At 33.9% G+C, this 22,991-nt stretch overlaps 2 protein-coding genes across 4 annotated transcripts in view; one reads left to right on the forward strand and one right to left on the reverse strand.

Annotated features, from left to right (window-relative positions):
• The window catches only part of Arf6 (ADP-ribosylation factor 6), a 37,727-nt gene extending 32,639 nt beyond the window's left edge, over positions 1-5,088 (reverse strand). For both annotated transcript variants that reach the window (XM_089696815.1, XM_089696814.1), the window contains exon 1: positions 4,977-5,088. The gene's annotated coding sequence lies outside the window, so the exon portion shown is untranslated. The remainder of the gene's footprint in view (positions 1-4,976) is intronic.
• On the forward strand, positions 1,436-22,970 carry Lrpprc2 (Leucine-rich pentatricopeptide repeat containing 2). 2 transcript variants are annotated; one of them, XM_089696794.1, is made up of 16 exons: positions 10,926-11,134; positions 11,215-11,559; positions 11,964-12,120; positions 12,409-12,518; positions 13,308-13,539; positions 14,403-14,609; positions 15,104-15,317; positions 15,709-15,921; positions 16,290-16,510; positions 16,953-17,126; positions 17,450-17,608; positions 17,956-18,170; positions 19,745-19,918; positions 20,573-20,795; positions 21,127-21,349; positions 22,642-22,970. In XM_089696794.1, the coding sequence occupies exons 1-16, from the start codon at positions 11,013-11,015 to the stop codon at positions 22,818-22,820; spliced, it is 3,168 nt and encodes a 1,055-aa protein (XP_089552920.1). In that variant the 5' UTR covers positions 10,926-11,012; the 3' UTR covers positions 22,821-22,970. The 2 variants fall into 2 exon arrangements, with proteins under 2 accessions (XP_089552919.1, XP_089552920.1); XM_089696793.1 differs by lacking the exons at positions 10,926-11,134; positions 22,642-22,970 and adding an exon at positions 1,436-1,541 and having other exon boundaries at positions 21,127-22,021.
• Positions 22,971-22,991: the final 21 nt, after the last annotated feature.

Here is a 22,991-nt window from a genome sequence, read left to right on the forward strand (position 1 = left end):
GATACGCGCCACGTTAGTTGACGTCTTATGTAGTAACAAGAATTCTTTTTTTATCAACTCATTACATACAAAATTGAGATATTATCACAATTCACAATCATTTACTTGCGACGGAACATCTAACATAGCAACGTACATCGCCTACGCGCCGTCAGCGCTTCCGTCCGGAACGCCCACTTATCATAAATGTTAATCAGGTATTGAGCTAAGCGTTGCAAAAAAATATATTCTTGTTTTGTTAATATAAACAAATAAGATACTAGTTAGTGCCGAATAGTACAAATTGCAAGACAAGCAATCAATCGCAAATAGTTTTCTATAAATGGTGCTACGACAACATTATGCAGGTATGAGAATGATTACGAGTAGACAATATGTATGTCAAGATTTATCGATTTCTTATTACATTTAACATCTTCTAATTAAACCTTGTAGGTTCGCTCAGATAAATCCAGACGCATTGTTCTTGGGGACAATACAGATAAGTCATATTTCCTTTACCAAATCTGTTCATAAATAAGTACCATTTTAATAGTAATATCATCTTAATTTTAGCTTGTTTTCCTTAGAAAATCTATGAGTTCGTTTTCAATGCCAGTCCAAAATTAAATCTTGGTGAATCACTACATAGTATAAAACAAAGTCGCTTTCTCTGTCCCTATGTCCCTTTGTATGCTTAAATCTTTAAAACTACGCAACGGATTTTGATGCGGTTTTTTTTAATAGATAGAGTGATTCAAGAGGAAGGTTTTAGTATATAATTTATTAGGTTTTAGAAAAAGCGGGTGAAGCCGCGGGCGGTAAGCTAGTACATTATAAAAGGATTGGCGATCTACATAGTCTTTCGCTTGAATATGCTCGACTCTTACGATCATAGTAGGGATATTTTGAAAGACTACACCAGGTGAAAGTAAATTTTCTAGTGCATAAATGCGAATACCTATACATTAGAAACACGTTCCGTAGCTTGCTACCAGATGACAAGTGTTCCGCTTCCTAACACACCTATGTAGGTAATTAAATTATGCGTAATTGCCTCTAACATAAACCGTATAACGATTACGCAGAAACGAAGAACAATCGTGTTGTATTCTAGTGTGATGCAGATAATCTGCATCTCCCTGTATGGCACGCTAAAAATGTTATTTTTGACTTGTTTTGCGGCTCGCTTTTGCTTCGCTCGGTTGCTCAAAAGGAAATAATATGGAGTCTTTACATAATTATTAATTACATTCATTTATGATTTTAAACTAATGCTATTTTTATTTTATAAAAAATTCGCTCAAGCTCAAAGCACCGACAAATGGAATTAAAAGCAAGTTTTTGAATTACATTAAATATTTATTTTTCAAATGCTTCTACAGGAGACTTTTCACCCAATACTATTCCAAACCACAAGGACCTATAAATACAATAAAAGTTATGTCAAATACCTATGCGCAGTGTGACTATCGTATACATAACGTCAGAATCATCATCAATCAGTTGCCATCCGTTGCTGACGAACCGTCGCGCATAACAACAATACAAATGGGAGTTAGGTACCTATACAATTGGTGTTTTTTTGTTCGTTATTCGATATTATTTATTAGTTGTGTAAACGACGGGTGGAAAATTGTATGGTCTTCGTTTAAAATAACCCCATATATTTTTATTATAAAAATAACATTTGAGCCATATTCACTACAGCTACTTCTTCTAATCTCACTACTCCTAATCTTAATATCTACATAGCAATCATTAATTAATGTTAAATATTATGTGGACAAGAAAAGAATCGCTTTTTTTTTTCAATCTACTATGCTAACAATTTTTTTTTAATAATAAATCATGTTTTCTCTGATGTAAGTACATAGTACGTAATGATATGAAAACGAGCCACAATAAAGCTAGTTCGTAATAAGACAATATACCAATCATAAAGGTCGTCTCTCAAATCACTGAACAATAATATTGCAATAGATATGAAGCTACTTCGTTTATACTTTTTATACATTTCCGTGCATACTAAAAAGCCGCGGACAAGTTTACGAGTTGATTCAATGAGCTCCCACGTTATGGTACGAGAAGCGAAAGTTACCAGATTCTAGGCCAAAGTTTATTTTCTTTTCATTTACAAACATTTATGATGTATACCTACTTCGATATGAGTTATCGACTTTGTTTGTATTTTAAAAAAGATTAACCTTACGCAAATTTCGTCAAAATATTGCCCATTTCATCAAAATAATATTAATTTGGATGAAGATAAGAAGAAATTAAATTAAAAGTAAATAACTGAGTGATAATGACGATTACAAGAGTTAGACGAATTCAAACAAACTTATAAAAATAGTAATTAAATGTTTTCATTGTATGTAATATGTGAAAGTGTTATTTTCAATTTATATTTTTCATTTTAATGTTTGATTCATACATAATATTATGACTTAGGGATTACACACCAAATGGGAAAAATAAGAAAGGAATTGCTGTTGGTGGTTCAAAAACTTTCGTCACAATCCATCAAACTTCTAAGGGACATTATAGAACCATGGAAAAGTAATTAAGAAATTACTATCAAAAAATTACTGTTTGTTTGTTGTAGACAAGTGAGAAATCTACGTCAAATGCAAATCAATAAACTACATACTTATATACTTAACACCATTTTTAAGTTAAGAAAATTTAGTACTAATTGTACTAAATTTTCTGACAAAAATCTTTGTTTTTTTTTAACAAACAAACACACAACAGTGAATAGTGATTGATGATTTTATACCATAATTAAATTTATGGCCTTGCTATAGATACAGATGTCTTAACTTACTGGGTTATCCTTTGCTATGCTATATTGGGCACAATTTTTGAGTTTTCTTAGTTTAAAATCAATTTACAATTGATAGTTTCTACCCTCTTCATTAGTATCATAAGGTTCTAAGTGTATAAAAATAAGCTTTTAAAAGTGAAGTCCCTTGTCCCCTAGTGGGGTAAGGGGCAGATGCATTATACATCTGTTTTACTGATCGATTTTCTTTAGGGACAAGTAGGTGATCAGCCTTCTGTGTGCTGCCAGACCGAGACATTTTTTTTTCTTCATCTCCACCGTGAATCGAACCCAGGACCCCTCGGTGCTACGCTCACGCGTCAACCACTATACCAAGGAGGCGGTCTGGTTATCAAATTAAGCAATAAGGTTAACACCAATTCCTTTTTTACTAACTACAAATAGAAGCTGATAACAGTGATAACATAGCATTACAATGGGCCATTTTTATCAGTTTAAGCCATTGGAAGGGTTAAAATGTATGTGATAATGAATTTTATAAACTACTACATAATATTAACTACTACATTACAAATTATGTAATGCATGACGGGTATTGATATGAATAAAAAATAATTTGGAAAATCCAAAAGTGCACGCCTCATAATTTTTTTTTAATAAATATTTATTAATTATTATTTTTGTTTATTTAATAACAATTAAACCACATCGAATCAGACCCTGAAAAATGAAAGGGTTCTATTCCTGAGCATACTCAAGCGTAAGAGAAAAAAAAAGACTCGATTAGTAAAGTATTTCGGTCGCTATCGTGTTAACAAGAAAAAGGATCCGCACATACAGACACACGGACGTCCAAGACAGAACTTTTTTAAACTGTTTTTTAACTAGTTTAAATAACAAAAATGACATCAAAAATATCATGAACGTTAAAAATAGTGTTTTTTCTTAATATGTGTGTGTATGTATTATCTTACAAGTGCAATGTATGATAAATAAAGACATTTTAAGTTTGAAAAATCAGATGTTTTGCGTGAAGTGACAGTAGTACCCACCTCAACGCTTCGCTTATGAGGCGTGCAATTAGTAATCATCATGCATTCAAAATTTGATCATGTAGACAAGATTATCTAGGCTTGTTATGTAAAAAAATATATATAATGCTAACTAATATTAACACTGTGAAAGTTTGGTTTTTTGTCCTTCTTTTAAGACTAACCGATAAACATGACTTTTGCCTGGAGATTGATAGAGTCGGAAACTAAACACTGTTTATCCTTACCAAAAGGTAAGAAGGCATTCAAAGCTAGTAAATTTTTTATGTTAGTTTGTAAGCAAAATATAGCAATAAAAGCTTTAAAATGTAATGTGAAACAAAATTTTCATAGCTTTTATTAAGACAAAGTTATCACATCAAAGTTTTCAAAGTGACAATAATATCACATACCTAGGTAACAAAAAAGGAAAGAAAGTTCACATTCCTAATATTCAACTTTAATGCATCTCAAATGGCAGGTATTTACAACATATTATGTTTAAAGTTACAATGCACTGCATAAACAAGAACCCAATAAGATAAATTAGTGTCAATTTATAGCATTCTGACCTTAAGCAATTTGGAACATATAGGTCATATCCACCTACTTATTGCAATAAAGTTGATAGGCCAATTGTTTTAATGTTTGTTCCATTTACTCTAGGAAAACAATATAATGACATCACCATCTTAAATTGTTTGGATGTTTAATAACAGGATAAGATGATTATTGTCACAACTTTGTACCAAATGTATAATATCTTTTTTTCAATTGATAAAGAAAAACCTTTAAATACCTGTAAAGGAATTTCGAGAAATAAAAAATACAAAAAATTTTGAACGTTATGATTCATCGGTACTGAGCAGTAAGGCGGTAACAGGGAAACGCGTACCATAGAAACATGTTTAGGGCTGCGTGATTCAAAGAGGTTACCGTATTTTCAACAACGATATCCACCGCTTTGGAAGCTATCATAAAAATTGTGATTTCAATAGTAATGTCACCTGAAATCAAAGGTGAAGCCTCTCGGATTATCAGCCAGCGAGACGATGGCGGTCAAATAACGGCCGGATGGTCAAGCGTCAAAATACTTAAAATTTAATCATCTTATTCGAAATATAAATTTACTGATTTGTGAAAAATACGTTTAATAGAATAAAATTATATAAACTTACCACATGACAAGATTTTAACAAATTTAACTACCATTCACTCACAACACAAAACATTCCACATCCACAATTGACAATCACAGTCATACAGACATACACTGATTCCACAGATTAAGTATTAGTTACTACGTAAACTGATTCCTTGACTGATTCACAGACACATCACAGTTCACACTGCACAGAACCGAATGAAATCTACTCTATGCCTCTATGGCCTATGCACAGAACAGATTAGAGAGAAAACGGAACAGTCTATAGACAGAAGAGGACAGAAGTATAAATACAAAATATAGACTTAGAGCGTTTTCACATTATCCGATCCGATATCGGATATCGGACGCCGATTGCCGATATCCGATATCGGTTACAATTTGCCCTTTCACATTGTCCGATAAAATCGTTCCGACTTCCGATATAATCATGAGTGTTGCCAGAAATTTTTAGAGAAAACTAAACTAAATTGCCAGTTGATAAAAAAAATATAATTAAAAAAAAGAGAATTTGAATTTAAGAACGCTATATATATTTGTTTACTTCAGTTCAGCCAATTGCCGTATATTTTAACATGGTAATTAAAATAGCTGCCGTAGAAATCGTATTTTTAATGCCTATAAATACTTAAATGTGTGTTTTCTTGATAAAAAAAGGTTTCTTTTAATAGAAAGGGTTTTAAGCGGGTGATCCATTGACGAGCAAAACCGCTGGTTCGCTAACGAACTCGCGAGCCAAAGGTCTAAACCGCCAATGGAGCACTTAAAAGTCTGCGGACTTAAAGAACGGCGAATTTGCTCGCTGGCTCGTTGTGCATGCTTGAAATTCGAAGTCCGCGGTCCAGAAAACCGCCAGTGGATCAAGTGAGCCGGCGAGCCTACAGTCTTTTTGCGACTTTCGTGTAGACCGCACGCGCTGCGTCTAGCTACAAAAATGGATTTACGCTCGTTTCGTCGCGAGTTTGTGTCGGAATTTATAAAATGTTTTTAGGAACATTAGCTATGGAAGTACATCAGCAGAGACTATAAAAATAAATTGCTAAAAACTTCCGCGTACAATAAACTTTTAGAGATCTACCAAAAAAATGATCCCAACGGTACAATATCTGATATTAAAAACACCATTCAATATCTGCGTCTTTTCTTCTTTTTTTGTTCTTTCTCCTGATTTAAAAGTATCCCCAAGTAACACGCCATGACTTCGCCAACGATGAGAGTAAACTGTTTGGTACGCTAATGGATCACCAACGCGAGTCGACGAGCCAACGAGTCAACGATCTAAACCGTCGGCTCGTCGGCTCGCCAGTGGATCACCCGCTTTAGGTTAAAGCAAAGAATTTTTTAAAGATTTAGCGCCCTATAAGACTGAAAATACACAAACTAGTGCTTTTTTGCTGTTGGTATACTGCCTTTTCGAAAATTGAGTTGGCAACACTGAACATTATCGTCCGATAGCCGCTGGCATATTGGTGTCGGCTCCGATATCCGATATCGGACCGGACCTTAGATCACGCTGGATGGAGCACGCTGGCAAATGTTCTAACTAAACTTTCTGCCGATTTTGGTGCGGAGAGGGTAACTCACACTTTGAAACACAATCACACATTCACAAAAATAATTTTTGTCTTTACAAACTCAAACTATTACAAAATTGACAGACTAGCATGTTTTTGCACACATACATCGATTACACAGAAAAATCTCTGTACATATACGTAATAATACAATCACTATAGAGGGATGTAACCATATCGATATTACAAAAATAATAATTTTGTTGAAATTAGAAATAACATTAATGTTATATTCATAAAAAATATTACACAGGTCATTTGTAACGTTTTCATCATTATTATATGCATACGAAAAAACAATAAAACGCCATTTTATTTGTATTTGAATATTATGTATTTATTCAACACATCACATATTATATTCAATAAAATAAATATCGGTCCAGAAATTTTTATTATTTCTGTACCGAGGTGTCCATTCTGATTTTCTCCCACAGCATTCAATCCACCTTAGCCTTAAAGCAGGATTTTTTGTAAATCTGAAATAAACGCAATATTAATACATACATATAAACAAAGTAGCTGCTCCGCGCGGTTTCACCCCCGTGGCTCCACTCCTGTTGGTCGTAGCATGATGATATATAGCCTATAACCTTCCTCGATAAATGGGCTATCTAACACCGAAAGAATTTTTCAAATCGGACCAGTAGTTCCCGAGAATAGCGCGTTCAAACAAACAAACATACAAACAAACTCTTCAGCTTTATAATATTAGTATAGATTACATAATAGAAAGGTTACAAGATTAACATTACAAAAAAACGGCTAAATGCGAGTCGGACTCGCGCACGAAGGGTTCCGTACCATTAAAATGTTCTGCCAGTTAAAAGTAACCGAGCGTAAATTTTAATAAATATTATATACAAGACTTACAAAATAAACATTATACTCCTTTTTTTGCAGTTGTGTAAAATTTTAATATAATAAAGATTAATTCTAATCTCATTTCAAATTATACTTAGAAAAATATTTTTTTATCGATGTTCAAGTTAAAAGCAGTCCGTCACTAAGAAAGTCGTAAAAATTTACGACCTTTTAAGCGACGAGTTTTTAAATTCAACTATATCACTAAGTTCATAAAGATTGAATTTGAATTTCTCTTCAAGATAGTCTCGCTACATCGCTTTATAGTCTCGTGGGGAGTGCGGTTCAATATCGCGTTCTAAATTCAACTTTATCGCTTGACGCTTATATCATAAAGATTAAATTTGTATTTCTTTTCAAGATAGTCTCGCTAAATTTGTATTTCTTTAAAATATAGTCTCGTGGGGAATGCGGTTCAATATCGCGTTTTAAATTCAACTTTATCTCTAGTTCATAAAGATTAAATTTGTATATTTTCTTTCCATGATAGTCTCGTGAGGCCGCATCAATGATCGAGTAAACACATGCTTGATCATATCGCTAAACGATACATCGACGATTATTAGAAATTGCATTTAATTGATATTTACGTAAAAAAAATACTTACAAATGAAAGGTTATTCCATCTTTTTTAATATTTGATGTGTTTGACTTGCTTCTGCAAGACTTGACAGCATAAAACGGCATTTTTAGCGGAGCACTCGCAGACGTCCTTTCGATGTTTTACGAATACGCACAGTGTTTGTAATCGATTACGCAAGTAGTTTTGCACGCCTCATAAGCGAAGCGTTGAGGTGGGTACTACTATCACTTCGCGCAAAACATCTGATTTTTCAAACTTAAAATGTCTTTATGTATCATACATTGCACTTGTAAGATAATACATACACACACATATTAAGAAAAGACACTATTTTTAACTTTCATGATATTTTTGATGTCATTTTTGTTATTTAAACTAGTTAAAAAACAGTTTAAAAAAGTTCTGTCTTGGACGTCCGTGTGTCTGTATGTGCGGATCCTTTTTCTTGTTAACACGATAGCGACCGAAATACTTTACTAATCGAGTCTTTTTTTTTTCTCTTACGCTTGAGTATGCTCAGGAATAGAACCCTTTCATTTTTCAGGGTCTGATTCGATGTGGTTTAATTGTTATTAAATAAACAAAAATAATAATTAATAAATATTTATTAAAAAAAAATTATGAGGCGTGCACTTTTGGATTTTCCAAATTATTTATGAATGCATAAGATTTTTCGATTTGAAAAATCTTATACCTCAGCAAAAGGGGAAGCGCCTGTGAGTGTTACCCATTACTTAATGATCTAAGGACCGGACAATGTGAAAGACAGGTACATATTCATACATTTTACTTCCCTCCGATATCGGATATCGGCTATCCGCTTCCGATATCCGATATCGGATCGGATAATGTGAAAACGCTCTTAAGTCAAAGACTTAATAAAATTGTGGTCTGAATAAAACTAACGTTTAATTTTTTTTATTTATAAAATACTAGGTTTCCGCACGCGGCTTCGCCCGCGCATTCAAAGAAAACCCCGCATGGTTCCCGTTCCCGTGGGATTGCCGGGATTGCGTCATTTTCCCGGGATAAAAAAAAGCATTTGTCCTTTCTCGGGTATCAAAATATCACCATGAAAATTGGTTCAATAGCTGTTTAGGCGTGATTGAGTAACAGACAGACAGACAGAGTTACTTTCGCATTTATTATATATACACCCACTTGCCAAGTTAGGTGTGAAAGGGATAAAAAAACATACAGGCGTCATTCAAGGTCATATTTTCTTGTTACAAGTTATTGTTCATACTGAAATCTCCAGTGTATTAGATATAAGCTTCTTGTTTCAGACATTTAAAAATATTAATTTAAAAAAAACTTATTTATTTATTTTATTTATAACACTTTACTATGCTAGTTATACAAATTACTTAAAACTAAAACTTATAGCTAAACTAGCACAGAGGGCGGCCTTATCACTAAAGAGTGATCTCTTCCAGGCAACCCACTGTGTGAAGTGATAAAGGAGGAGGTAGGTCAGAAGTACACAACTACATAAATAATAAATACATACACTTATATATGCATACATATTACTAATCCATATAAATACATACTCATATGCACAAAATACATACAATATTTATAATACATATATAAAATAAAATAAAAAACCAGATAACACTATAAAAAAACATACATACATTATTCATACAATACGTTAAAACCAAGAGGAAGAAGAAAACCATAACAATAAAAAAAATGAAGTAAATACTATTAATTAATATAATATAGAACTTACTGATCGGAGTTAAATGCTACGTTTTGGTAATGGCCCCGGACTTGTTTGGTAAAGCTAGACAATGTTTGAGCTTTTCGAATGCTAACGGGCAGGGAGTTCCATAAACCGGCGGCAGTAACAGAAAAGGAGCCACCATAGAATTGTGTGCGGTGCGAAGGGATAGATAGCACTAACCTGTCCACAGATCGGAGAGAATAGTTATCACAGTGCAGGAATTGGAACTGGTCTTTTAGGTAAGAAGGAGATTTGGGATTGAAAAGGATTCGATACAAAAGTTGTAGGTAATGAACATTCCGGCGAAGGCGGATTGGGAGCCACTTGAGCTTCTTACGAAAGTGAGAGACATGGTCGTATTTACGGAGACCGTTATACACGAACCGAATGCAATGATGCTTATTTTGGTGGTAAAAAAATATGAATAATTATGAGAAATAAAGAGGACGAGGTTTTCTTAATTTTACAATTTTAATAATCGACTTATTTTAATTATTATTCTTTATCATTGTGGATGTACTTAGTTTTCCTATATCTTAACTTCGTGATCTTCGGACGATGGGCTATTCACAAAATAAAAATATACAACATACACATAGTCTAGACTTGGTCTAGCCTTAGTCGGTCTTAAAGTTTAATCAAATTTGAAGCCCATTATTATTCTCTTATATTCAAAATCAATTATTATGAAGCATAACATAGTGGATATATCTATACTTAATATTATAAAGCTGTGGTAACGCCACAGCTGAAAAGATTGTTTGTTTGAATGCGCTAATCTCAGGAACTACTGGTCCGATTTCCCGTCCGATTAGGGCCCTTCTGGCCTCCTCCACTCAAGCGACAGCTCAAGCCGAGGTTCGTGGTCCCCGTCAAGGGGGGACGCCCTTGTGCATGTCGCTACCAGGGTGAACCTTCAGTTCACCCCCGCGTCCGCGTTAAAATGTAAAAGCCCTTCTGGCTAACATTGAGAGACACCACACAAAAAAAACAAAAAAAAAAAATGGTCTGAATAGCCTATTTACCGAGGAAAGCTATAGACTTTGTATCATTACGCTAAGACCAACAGGAGCGGAGCCACGCGGGTGAAACTGCGAAGCGCATCTAGTTAAAAATAAAATCACCAATAAAAATTTTAGATTACCTTCTTCTTCTTTTTCTTTTGTCTATGCTTGACACATGTATGACGGCGTCAAGTGTGACATAAGACATATTTATGTGACATTACGGCAATCAGGATTTGAATTTTGCGATTTTATAAATTTTTGTGAATTGTGATAAATAAATTAATATAAGATGTTAAGCCGTCATTGTATACAATTTACAAATACAGCTAGAGCAGTTTTGTATAGCAAAACTCTTTTGAATAGAAAAGTATCGGAACCCCTATATTGTTGTTGTAACAATAATCAAAAAAGGTTATAATTTGTTGTATTTCTTATATTATTGGACCATATTACGTATTTGCTATGCTTTAAATATTAATTACTTTATTCAGGTTACTGCGAATAGAACGTAGCAGGCGTAATATTGAAAAAACTTCAGTCACAAACAAAATATTACATGATGGGGGCTTACCTAAAGATGCCAAACGAATTGAAAAATATTCTTTAAATTCTGAAGATTTGTTGGAAAAGTTAATAGCTGGTTTATCAGCTGATATATATCAAAAGAATAGAGTGTATAAAAATGACTTGATGAGAGTTATAGATAAAGTTAAGGAGTTCAATTTTTCAAGCAAAAAACAACAATTGCTTCTTATTCGTTGTTGTTCAGAACTTCTTCCAGATGAAACACCAGCTACTAGAATGGCTTTAGTTAAGGAAGTATGGAACACTATCAGGTAAAAATGCTATCATAATGTTTACTGACATTTCTGCTGTTTCGAGGAGACTTTACTTATATGATTTAAAAAGCTTGAAGATTTTTATATTGTGTCTATAGGAATAGTCATAAAATGTGTACAGCCAAAAGCTATAACAATTTTGTATTTTAACACAAATTGTAAATTTTAATGCTCAAGCTTAAAATGTTCAGTCTTTACTAATATTATAAAGCTGAAGAGTTTGTTTGTTTGAACATGCTTATCTCAGGAACTACTGGTTTGATTTGTAAAATTATTTCGGTGTTAGGTTGCCCATTTATCGAGGAAGGCTATACACGCTAAGACCAACAGGAGCAGAGCCACGCGGGTGAAACCACGGGATGCAGCTAGTAAAATAATAAAAATATAATATTTAATTTCAGCTCTCATGCAAGATTTGAAGTTGATCACTATAATGAATTATTAAGAGTATATATAGCTAATAACAGAACAATAGTAGCGAGCACCTTTATTAATGAAATGAATCCTGTTAAACCAAACGATACAACATTTGAGCTTCTGCTAAAAGCTCTGAGTGAGGTATGTCTAAATATTTCTTCAATTATTTTTTTATACAAATATAAAATGTTTCATATATACATATATATATTTATTTATATAAAATGTATTGTTTATCAAGTGTATAAGTTTTTAAACAAATATTACTTGTTAACTTTAAGTTGTATATAATATTTCAATTACCACTAAGCTTACAATTTAATACAGCTATTATTTTTTTTTTATTTCTTTAATATTGTATACTTGTAAATATTTTTAACTTGGTGTGATACATTAAATTGTCAAATAAATAAATAAAATATGTTTCAGGTTGGAAACATCAACCAGACAACAGAAGTGTTGTCCAATATGAAAACTTTAGGTTTATCAACCAATGAGAACATTTTCAATTCACTCATAATTTGTCATGGTAAAGCTGGGTGAGTATATATTATGATTTAATTAAATTTAAATTAGTTATGAAGCTGTTTGAATGAATAGATAACTTTGTAGCAATTTATTAGTATTCAATACTATTGTTAAAGATAGATTCTTTGCTCTTAATAAAATAACTGATTTTACTACTTAACTACTACATGGAATATAGAACATAGAACCGCATTCTATCCCATAGAATGGAAATTAGAAACTATTCTGATCATCAATTTCATCATCAATTTATCTTTTATATTTGTGAAACCAAAAAAGTTCTTTTAAACCTGAAAACGTGTGTCGTCTCAAAAAGCGACGCGACATTTTTAATTAGTCAACACTGCCAAATAAACCAAACCCGATAAAATAAAGGGTGGACTCCAATGGGAGCAACATCCTTCCTGCCATACCCGCCTACAACATAGCCGCTTATAGCCTAGCTACTGATCGCAGATAAAAAACAAATATATTTATATTTTGTGAGAAGAGAAATTATCTATTATTTGAAGTTACTTATAAATCCATACTAATATTATAAATGCGAAAGTAACTCTGTCTGTCTGTCTGTTACTCAATCACGCCTTAACTACTGATCCAAATTGCATGAAATTTGGTATAGAGATATTTTGATACCCGAGAAAGGACATAGGATAGGTTTTATCCCGGAAATCCCACGGGAACGGGAACTATGCGGGTTTTTCTTTGACTGCGCGGGCGATGCCGCGGGTGGAAAGCTAGTTCAAAATATTTGATTATTGTGAAGGCATAGCATACTTAAATACTTTCATTTTTTTCAGGAAGCTAGATGGCATACAAGAGGTGTTAACAATGATGAGTTCATTGAAAATACCAAAAACAGTGGATACATATACAGCACTAATTAAAGCTTATGCTTGGAATAAGAAAAATAACTTAGTCATAGAACAATTTAGAAATGCTCTCGATAAAGGACTTGTTTTTGAAGAATTGCACATTATGGATGTTGTAAAGACTTTAGCTGCTGTTGGGAATTATGAATTAGTACCAAAAGTAAGTTATATTATAATACTAGCTTCCGCCCGCGGCTTCGCCCGCGTGGTGTTTTTTCGGAATTAAAGGTAGCCTATGTTCTTTCTCAGGGTCTAAAGATTGTCTGTGCCAAATTTCATCAAAATCGGTTGAGAGGTTTAAGCGGGAAAGCGTAACAGACAGAGTTAAAAAAAAGGCGAATGATTTATACGTTTTGAAGGGAAACCAGAGTACAGACAGAGTTACTTTTGCATTTATAATTTTAGTAGGGATTACAAATATTATGAAATATTATTTGTGGGTAGGATTTGAGTGGTGGAGCCCAAATTGAAGTGGAAAAATTATTAATGAAATGGAAATGAAAATCAATACTTTGAAATAATAATTTAATGGATGAATAGTTGTCACTATTTCCTGCCAAAACATGTTTAGCTGTCAGAGACTATAAATTACCGTCTTTCTTTGAATCGTGGCGCATTCGTACGAATTGTGCCTATGGGCTCGGAGTTGTTTATACGACGTTTGACCCAACTACCCTCACTTTATTAATAGTCGTTGACTTGCTATGATTTGTTATCAACTGCCTACATTAAGTAAGGCAGTTGTGTAGAATCGCAGTATATTCTTATTACATTCAAACTAATATTTAACCCGGCACCCCGTGTAATTTCTTATACATACTATTATACTATTTATTACATATCATAGTCCACTTTCTGCTATTTGCTTAATGGAAATTGCCGAAAAAACTATCTTATCAATATAGAACAAATATTACCAATTAAAATTAAGTGTTTTATGTATAAACACAGAAAAGAAAAACAATAGGGCAGTACGTAATTCAAATATAACGTTTTTATATAATATACCTATTTATTTTTCAGGTATTAAAATATCTACCAGAAGAAATACTAAAAACACCATCCATATCACCGTACATGCAAAGTGTATGTACACAACTAGTGTTTCAAAACCATCCACTCGTAGCATTGGAGATATACAAGTGTCTGCCGTTACCTTCATTTGGGCCGAAAGATGACCAGGGCTTGCATGGGAGGAGCTTAGTTCGGGATTGTGTCAAGGCGTCAATGGTAACCTTTTTTTCAACTTATTTTTTACGTGACAACGTCTTATAATTCGATAGAGCCGGCTGCACGCACGAAAAAACATGACTCATGCGGCGTTACCTCGCTCTGAGGCGTTCCATGTAAGGCTTGAAGTGCGAGCGAGAGCGCGGAACGAGCGAAAAAGATGCACAATCGGCCTTAAGACGTTGTCACATTCAACTATCGTCAGTAAACCGACTTTACAGACAACTAATTTTTTTGATATAAATTTAAACCATATAGTGAAAAAGTAAGAGTATTTTGATTTTAAATTAAGATACTGTCTACGTCTACATTTATTTCAAATAATGTAAATATAGCATGTTGGAAGGGTTTATTTTAGTACATAACTAGGACCAATTTAATGAGAGCTGTATTTTTCTTTGTCTTTCAATGTGGGATAAATTTTCCCTTGAAAATGAAATAAAAACCTTAAAAACTGTCAACTGTAAAGTCTAATAAATTTTACTTAATTTTAGCCTTCAAATGTAATAGCCCTAATCACGCAAGAGCTCATGTCATCCGGTAGAAATCCTTTAGCACTGCAAAATGCCTCAGAATGTGCCCTGCAGTTGGGCAAAGTGCCCCTGGCTTTGGATATGTTTACAAGAATGAAGATATTAGGCATGCCAGTCCGTCCACATTACTTTTGGCCTATTTTAGTACACTCTTCTAAGACGTATGGAGAGAAAGGTATGTTTCTAATTTACTTTGCGAAAGTTTTAGCTTTTTTTTTTGATTTATGTAACAGATCACAGTTTTTATAATTTAGTAGCTCATAATATGCCATTCTAAATGAATAAGGCGTCAGATTTCTATCATATATTTAATTCCTTATGATGTGCTTATTCTATAGCCACAAACGAATGTACTAGCTATTTACTTAGGATAGCTGCAATTTACTTACTTATTTTAGTTTTGTATAATAAACTTCTATACCTATTTCGTTATTAAAATTTAAGTTGTAAATCACCTACATAGTGTCTAATAGACCCTACATACCTTACAGATTATGCTGATAATCCATGCGAGTAATTTCAATAAGAAATTTAAAAGAAAATTAATTTTCTCTCCTTACCAACAGGTATAATGAACACAATATCAACAATGGTGACCATGGACGTCAAACCAGACTACGAGACGATAAAGGAATACGCTCTGCCATTTGTTAGTTTTACTTCACCGCAGAATTTAATGAAGAAATTCGTGGACACCGGCCTATCGGTGGGCGTGGTGCTTACACCCATGATGGAGACATTGCTTAGTACCGGACAGACGAGAGCTGCTAGCGAAATATGTATGTGATATTAAAATAAATTTAGTTTATTTTTAATTGTGTTTTCACACATAATACACAGCTGACCTATATTATTTCAGTGATTCTCCATTTTCATTGAAATTATATGACTTGGTATTTAAAATAACTAGACTGATATTATATACTGTAGATGATTTTTTACAGGCTGTAAAAAAATCATCAAAAGCTTTTCCAATAAAAACAGCAATTAAAAAAAGAGTCTGTGTGCCGAGCATACGTGTCAGAAGTGAAGCTTCGTTGGCAAGATTCAATAATAAAATCTGTCATCATATTTTTACCATGTACCTACAAACTATAAACAATAAAAACTACAAATCAGCATTACTAACCTATTTAATATCTTTCAGGTGAATTATTCCAAGGCAAAGTAGACGCAGAGCGTATCATAAAACCTCTATACAAATCGTATCTAATGAGTTCTGATTTAAAATCAACCATTCATATATTAGAGGATATGTCAAATAGAGCATTGGATAAGAACAAGGATTGGGTTGGGAGGTTCTTATGCCAATTCATGAAGAGTAGGAGGATTAAGGATGATATCAATGATGTGTTTCAAATTGCGACGGTGAGACTGTTTTACTAATTTATCGTAATTTTTGTATATTATGTCAGTCAGAACGTATTACCGGCCAAAAGCAAACAACTGCCAAAACTATAGTCAAAATTCTACGACTTGTTACATTGTATTTACTAAATTCAAATTCAAATTCAAATTCAAATTGCCTTTATTTGCTGAATGTAGTTACAAAGCTGAGGTACAGATTTTATAGGTTCTTACTTCTTAGACATTCTGCTCGTAGTTGAGCGTGCAGTAGATAATATCTTTAATTCATTGTAGCCAAAACCAATTATAAATTAGAATTAACGTTATTTCAACTTTCACAAGAAAAAAATCTATTTACAAATCTACATTCAGGCTTTGGATTTTATTTAGCAGGATGCGTCAATCCTTTCCAAATTACTGTCTGGAAAAAATCCTCCTTAATAATTTATTTACGCTTGCGCAGGCATTATCGTCTACAGACGTAAGAATATCAACAGCGGCATCCGATTTCTGCATATCGAACATGCCAGAAGGTTATAAAAATGCTGAGGCGTTAAAGGAAATTCTTATAAATATAACAGATGAAAGATTAGTCGACGAGGAAGATATGATCGTGCAGAATGCTATGCAGCATCCGGTATGTATTACTTAAAATTAAGAATATTTTTTTCTAAATGCTTGCATAGAGATATTTAAGGTATGGTTATAATCATAATCATAATTGACATGGGTCTTTTTACACATTTTTTTATAAAAAATCAAATCGTCTGAAATTGTTTTATTCACAATATACTCAACTTTGTTCTTTTTTTTATATTATATTATGTGTAAGACTTTTCTCTATTGATGATGGTGGAGAAAATTGTGAATAGATATTTTAACTTTTTAAATATGTTTCATAGTATCAATAATATAGTATGATGTATGTAGTAAAACCTTATTTTTATGATTATCACACAGAAACGTATGAACGAAGGTTCGCTACGAGCGCACTTGAACGAACTAGAGGCTAAGGGCATGAACACACGGGGCGTTTTGCGGAAACTCTTACAGCAGTACTGTAGGGAGGGTAATTTAACTGCCGCACGGGAAATCGCTGATAAGTGTCAGAAAGAAGGGGTGCGTATTTGATTTATTTAGTTTTTTTTTATTAATTAAAAATATAAATTATATATTTAAATTAATGACAGAACCAATTTTATAATGAAAATATTTTACGCCTTTTGTAGATAAATCAAATATACCTTAGAAATACCGCTCAAAGTTTATAGAGATAAATGAAAAAAAGAAAAGAAAAAATGCGACTGAAATGTGCTCCACTTTTTCTTTTTTATTATACATAGTTTAAATTTTTTAAACAATATATCTCGAACTTATTTTCCTAGAATTTTTGTTTGGAACAGGTAATCCTTTTGGCTAACCAAACTCCCTATTAATCTTCAATTAATTGTAAATTATCCTTCCAGGTATTTCTATCAGCCGGTATGAAAGCGGCCATTTTCGATTTACACGTCAAAATGGGTGAACTAGATCTGGCAGAGTTAACTCTCGCGGATTTAACCAAATCCACACCAAACTTCGTGTTGGATGAGTACAAAGTGATCGACTTTGCGACGCTCATGGTGTATAGGAATAAGATAGAACAAGCTTTTAACTTGATCAAAGAACAGTCTAAGAAACGGTAAGTTTTGCGGATCATACAAAAGAATTGTAGTAGAAGTGTTTTAGATAGCTGTTGTTGTGAAGAAAGAAAATCGCGGTGTTTTTATTTACAAAAAATCGTATTTTTTTCGTATAATCTATGTATGCAAATATAATATCTATGCAAAAAAAACAAATATATTTTGTGTGAATCAAATGTATGTATGATGAAATTCTAGGCAGAGTGGTGTGATAGTCGACTTTATTATTGTAAAGATCACTGAGCATATTGTGATAATAACAGATATTTATCAAGTTACTTGCGTTATACCCGGATAAAAACTTAGGTGCTTATCCAGTCTATTGTATATTTCTGTATCAAATCATCCATCACCGATCAGCTGTTTTAGCGTGAAAGACTAGCATACACAGACATAGATAGACTACGCAAGTACCGCGATCTGTATGAAAACCAAGCGTGTCATATTTTTTGTACTGACCTTGACGCGTTATGACGTCACGAGCGCTTTTTAGTGATGGTAATTTCATTTTACGCTAAATCGATTAGGACGCCACTCGCGCGGCGATTCTAGTATCGTCCTATCCCATCGAAGTAAATCGAAAGAAATCAGATCAAACTAGATCTATGTCTAAGAGGTAATTAAATAAATGAATCGTAATCGATTACTAAATCGATTCAAGACAGAAAAATGATAATTACCATAGACAGAGGAATGATAAAATAAATTTATAAACCTTTTAATATTCTAACAAGTAAACTAATGTGTTTTAGCTTTTTCTTACATATGCCCATTGAGTTACCGTGTACTACGTACTAGAGAGGCCATCGAAAGAAAGCAATGAAACTGTCAATCAATCAATCTTTATGTCCCGTTGCATCAATCCATTTTTCTTTTATGTTCGGGTTACTTGGAAAACTGAAAAAACAAACATAGTCTAAGCAATAAGGAGTTTTGACAAAAAAAATCTATGCCTTTTTTTCTGAAAAATTGCTCCTTCAAATTATCATTTTTCTGTTCGATTATAAAATCGATTAGAATCGAGAACTGTTGCATCAAATGAACATCACTAACCACAAAATTGGACAGAAAAATGAGAACAGAAAAATGAGAAGACGCTATTCATTGCTTGTTATCATACGACTCGATCTTTACCGTGCCAAGTAAAAGCCGCAATGTATTCCGAATCATTTCGTATGATTTGGTATCCGTGTTTGTCACGATCGTTTTCCACAGATATTCTTTATTTGATTTTAAAATAAATAGTGCATATTCTGATTAGAAAATTACTTACCGGTGGAAGGAAACATCTCTGCTAACTCGGCCACTCACAGCTGTGGAGTTTCTACAGTTTATAACGGCGTAATTCGGCATTTTACTTTATTCAGCTTCACGTCTTTCCTTGGCGAACTGCAAGCGCGGACTGAGTGTAGGCCAGCGTCAAGTAAGTTTCATAATCTTAGTTTGGACACGGGAAGTACAAACACTCGCTTAGTCTATCTTGATACATGTCTGTGCTAGCATACATTCACATATTCTTACAAACGTATTTCGTTCGTATAGTCGTATTTTTTATATCTGTCTTATTTTCCAGTCGCATAACCGGCGGTCAAAGCATATCCATGAACTGCTGGCGGCTCCTGGACGCAGTAGCAGCTCGCGGCAGTCCCGCACACGCGCGCACCGCACTGGAGCTGCTGCTCACGTTGGGGTACTGCAAGCCGGGCAACGTGCTGCTGGGGCCCGTGGTCAGGGCTTGGTTAAAGAGGTTAGTGGCTTTTTGGGGTATTTTAGGGTGTTTTTTGCCAATTATAGGGCATTTTTGCCTAGTTTCGACGGAGCACTGTGGGTTTAAGTTGGTAAAAATCCAGAATAACCCACAGCTTCCGCCCCGGAGGCCGTGGGAAATCTATGCAAGATTTCCCCAAAAAAATAATGTATTCCAAGTTTGTGCTTAGGTAAGTTATAGACTGACTATTGTAACGCATATCAATGAACTGCTGGCGGTTCCTTGGCGGCTTTTTATACTTTTTTGGGGTATTTTTGCTTTAATGTGTAATGTTATATTTGCGCCCTTGCGGCTTAGACACATTGTATTAGAGAGATGAGTGGGTGATTTGGACTAAACCCGCTGAATATGTAGAGATATTTTGTGGAGTTTTTATAATTTGAAAGAAGTGCAATGTATCCAAACCACCGCGTAAATTATAAAATGATGTAAATATAATACACAACGTTAGACGACTACAAAATTATATTACTCTAATGGGATTCAAACTCAATAATTATTATCTGGTTATAAACTTATCATTAAGCCAAGAAGTAAGAACAATGTCTAACCGGTATCTATTCCCATTTTAATCCATTTATCTTCAAATCATCTCCGTATTTAAAAATGTTATTCGTTTCTCTGTTTCTATAGTAACAACCATCAAGAAGCGGTCAACGAATTCGTCCGTCTGGCGAACAAATACAACAAGACGCCATTAAAACATGAACTCCTAGTTACAATACTACGTCACATGGGGGAGGGGAAGTCGGAGGATTTCTTCCTTGTTAGTGAGAAGTCGAATGGGAGCTACAATAAGATGGTCCAGACTATACTGAACACGTGCAAGAAAGTGCATGGCGCTAGTGATGTGCAGGTTTATTTTTTTTTATTAAATACAGAGTAAAAATGTTATAAGTGAATAGTGATTTAAAATGGGATATTATGTTTGTTGTTTTATATTAAAATGTGCACAATTGATCAAGATGTGAAAATGTGTTAATACTTACACTATTTAGTTCTAGGGTATTTTGCATACCATTTTTTTTAATTACAAATGAACTCTTAAATAATTATTATGAATAAAATCAATCAAAAAAATATAAAAACATCATACAAAACAATTTTATATATGAGCTTCTGGCTTAATAATACATCTGAAATGTTTTTATACGTATTATCATAATTATTTTTTATATTATCTTCAGCTTACCCTCATAGCGGCGCTCGCCGACGTGGGCTACAAGAAGACCCTACGCAAGTTGTTCCTAGACCCTACATTCCGTTTCCACCCGGAAGCGTTACTACGTCACTGCGAAAGATTCGCCGACGATAAGAAACTAGACGCGTTGGACGCAATCGCAGAATGTTCTAGAGGCGTGAGAAATGTGGACACCGCTGAGATATACAGCCTCATGTTGGATGTTTATCGTGAGTATTGCTTATTTAGCTTGTGGTAAACATTTGTTGGACAACAGTTGCAAAACATTGTCGGTTCGTGGTCGAGAAGGAAATAGACGCGTTGGACGCAATCGCAGAATGTTCTAGAGGCGTGAGAAATGTGGACACCGCTGAGATATACAGCCTCATGTTGGATGTTTATCGTGAGTATTGCTTATTTAGCTTGTGGTAAACATTTGTTGGACAACAGTTGCAAAACATTGTCGGTTCGTGGTCGAGAAGGAAATAGACGCGTTGGACGCAATCGCAGAATGTTCTAGAGGCGTGAGAAATGTGGACACCGCTGAGATATACAGCCTCATGTTGGATGTTTATCGTGAGTATTGCTTATTTAGCTTGTGGTAAACATTTGTTGGACAACAGTTGCAAAACATTGTCGGTTCGTGGTCGAGAAGGAAATAGACGCGTTGGACGCAATCGCAGAATGTTCTAGAGGCGTGAGAAATGTGGACACCGCTGAGATATACAGCCTCATGTTGGATGTTTATCGTGAGTATTGCTTATTTAGCTTGTGGTAAACATTTGTTGGACAACAGTTGCAAAACATTGTCGGTTCGTGGTCGAGAAGGAAATAGACGCGTTGGACGCAATCGCAGAATGTTCTAGAGGCGTGAGAAATGTGGACACCGCTGAGATATACAGCCTCATGTTGGATGTTTATCGTGAGTATTGCTTATTTAGCTTGTGGTAAACATTTGTTGGACAACAGTTGCAAAACATTGTCGGTTCGTGGTCGAGAAGGAAATAGATGCGTTGGACGCAATCGCACAATGTTCTAGAGGCGTGAGAAATGTGGACACCGCTGAGATATACAGCCTTATGTTGGATGTTTATCGTGAGTGTTGCTTAGTTTGCTAGTGCAAAATCGACTGTAGTGTAAGATAATTAAAGTTGATTTTGTGTCGCCTTACATTATTACATTACATTTTATGATACAAATTTATTTATATCTTTAATACGTTCTACTAATTTGGAGGTGCAGGTATTTGATTTTTTCACATTCGTGTAAGTGTGAAAATATTCGTATATATTCGTTCATAATATAATGAATAATGTCCTTTTAATATTATTCAATGTTTTCCCTCCCTTTTTTCGTAAAAATGGCGGTAGCTTATTAAATATTTCGTTTAAAATAAAAAAAATATTTTTAAAGAAATAAAAAAAAAATCGATCACGAGGCGGGATTCGAACCCGCATCTATTTGCCATACCGATTCTTTAAAAATATCTCATGTTTTGTCACTCTTATTTATATTATTTCAGAACGTGATGACGAATGTGACAAAGCCCTATCGTTATGGACTCGCATGCAAGAAGCAGAAGTTATTCCTTCACAGAAGTTCGTACGCAACCTCTGTTCCCTTTGTAAAGCCAACAATAAATCATTACCCCCCGAATTATCAGCGCTGTTGGATAAACAGGCAAAATCAGCGGCAGTATAAGAAATAACAATATAGGAAAAATTATAAAAAATACTAGAGTAGTATCTGTGATATTATTTATAATTCTTAATGTATTGTGTAATTAATAGTGTTCTGTAAGTGTTAGGTTTTAAAATTCTAGTGTAAATAAGTGAAATAAAAAATTGAAAATATTTCAAGTTTTTTTTATTT

Source organism: Colias philodice, chromosome 6 (assembly GCF_061535455.1).
Source record: "Colias philodice isolate Cphi_HAF_F1 chromosome 6, ilColPhil1 Martin Lab GWU primary, whole genome shotgun sequence".
Taxonomy (NCBI): Eukaryota; Metazoa; Arthropoda; class Insecta; order Lepidoptera; family Pieridae; genus Colias; species Colias philodice.

What these genes read in the sequence shown, in the direction of transcription:
- Lrpprc2 (XM_089696794.1), top strand. Translation starts at nt 11,013, where the DNA reads ATGTTAAGCCGTCATTGTATACAATTTACAAATACAGCTAGAGCAGTT. An exon ending in GAAGTATGGAACACTATCAG is followed by an intron (nt 11,560 to 11,963) that starts GTAAAAATGCTA and finishes ATTTAATTTCAG; the next exon opens with CTCTCATGCAAGATTTGAAG. An exon ending in GTCAGGGCTTGGTTAAAGAG is followed by an intron (nt 19,919 to 20,572) that starts GTTAGTGGCTTT and finishes CTGTTTCTATAG; the next exon opens with TAACAACCATCAAGAAGCGG.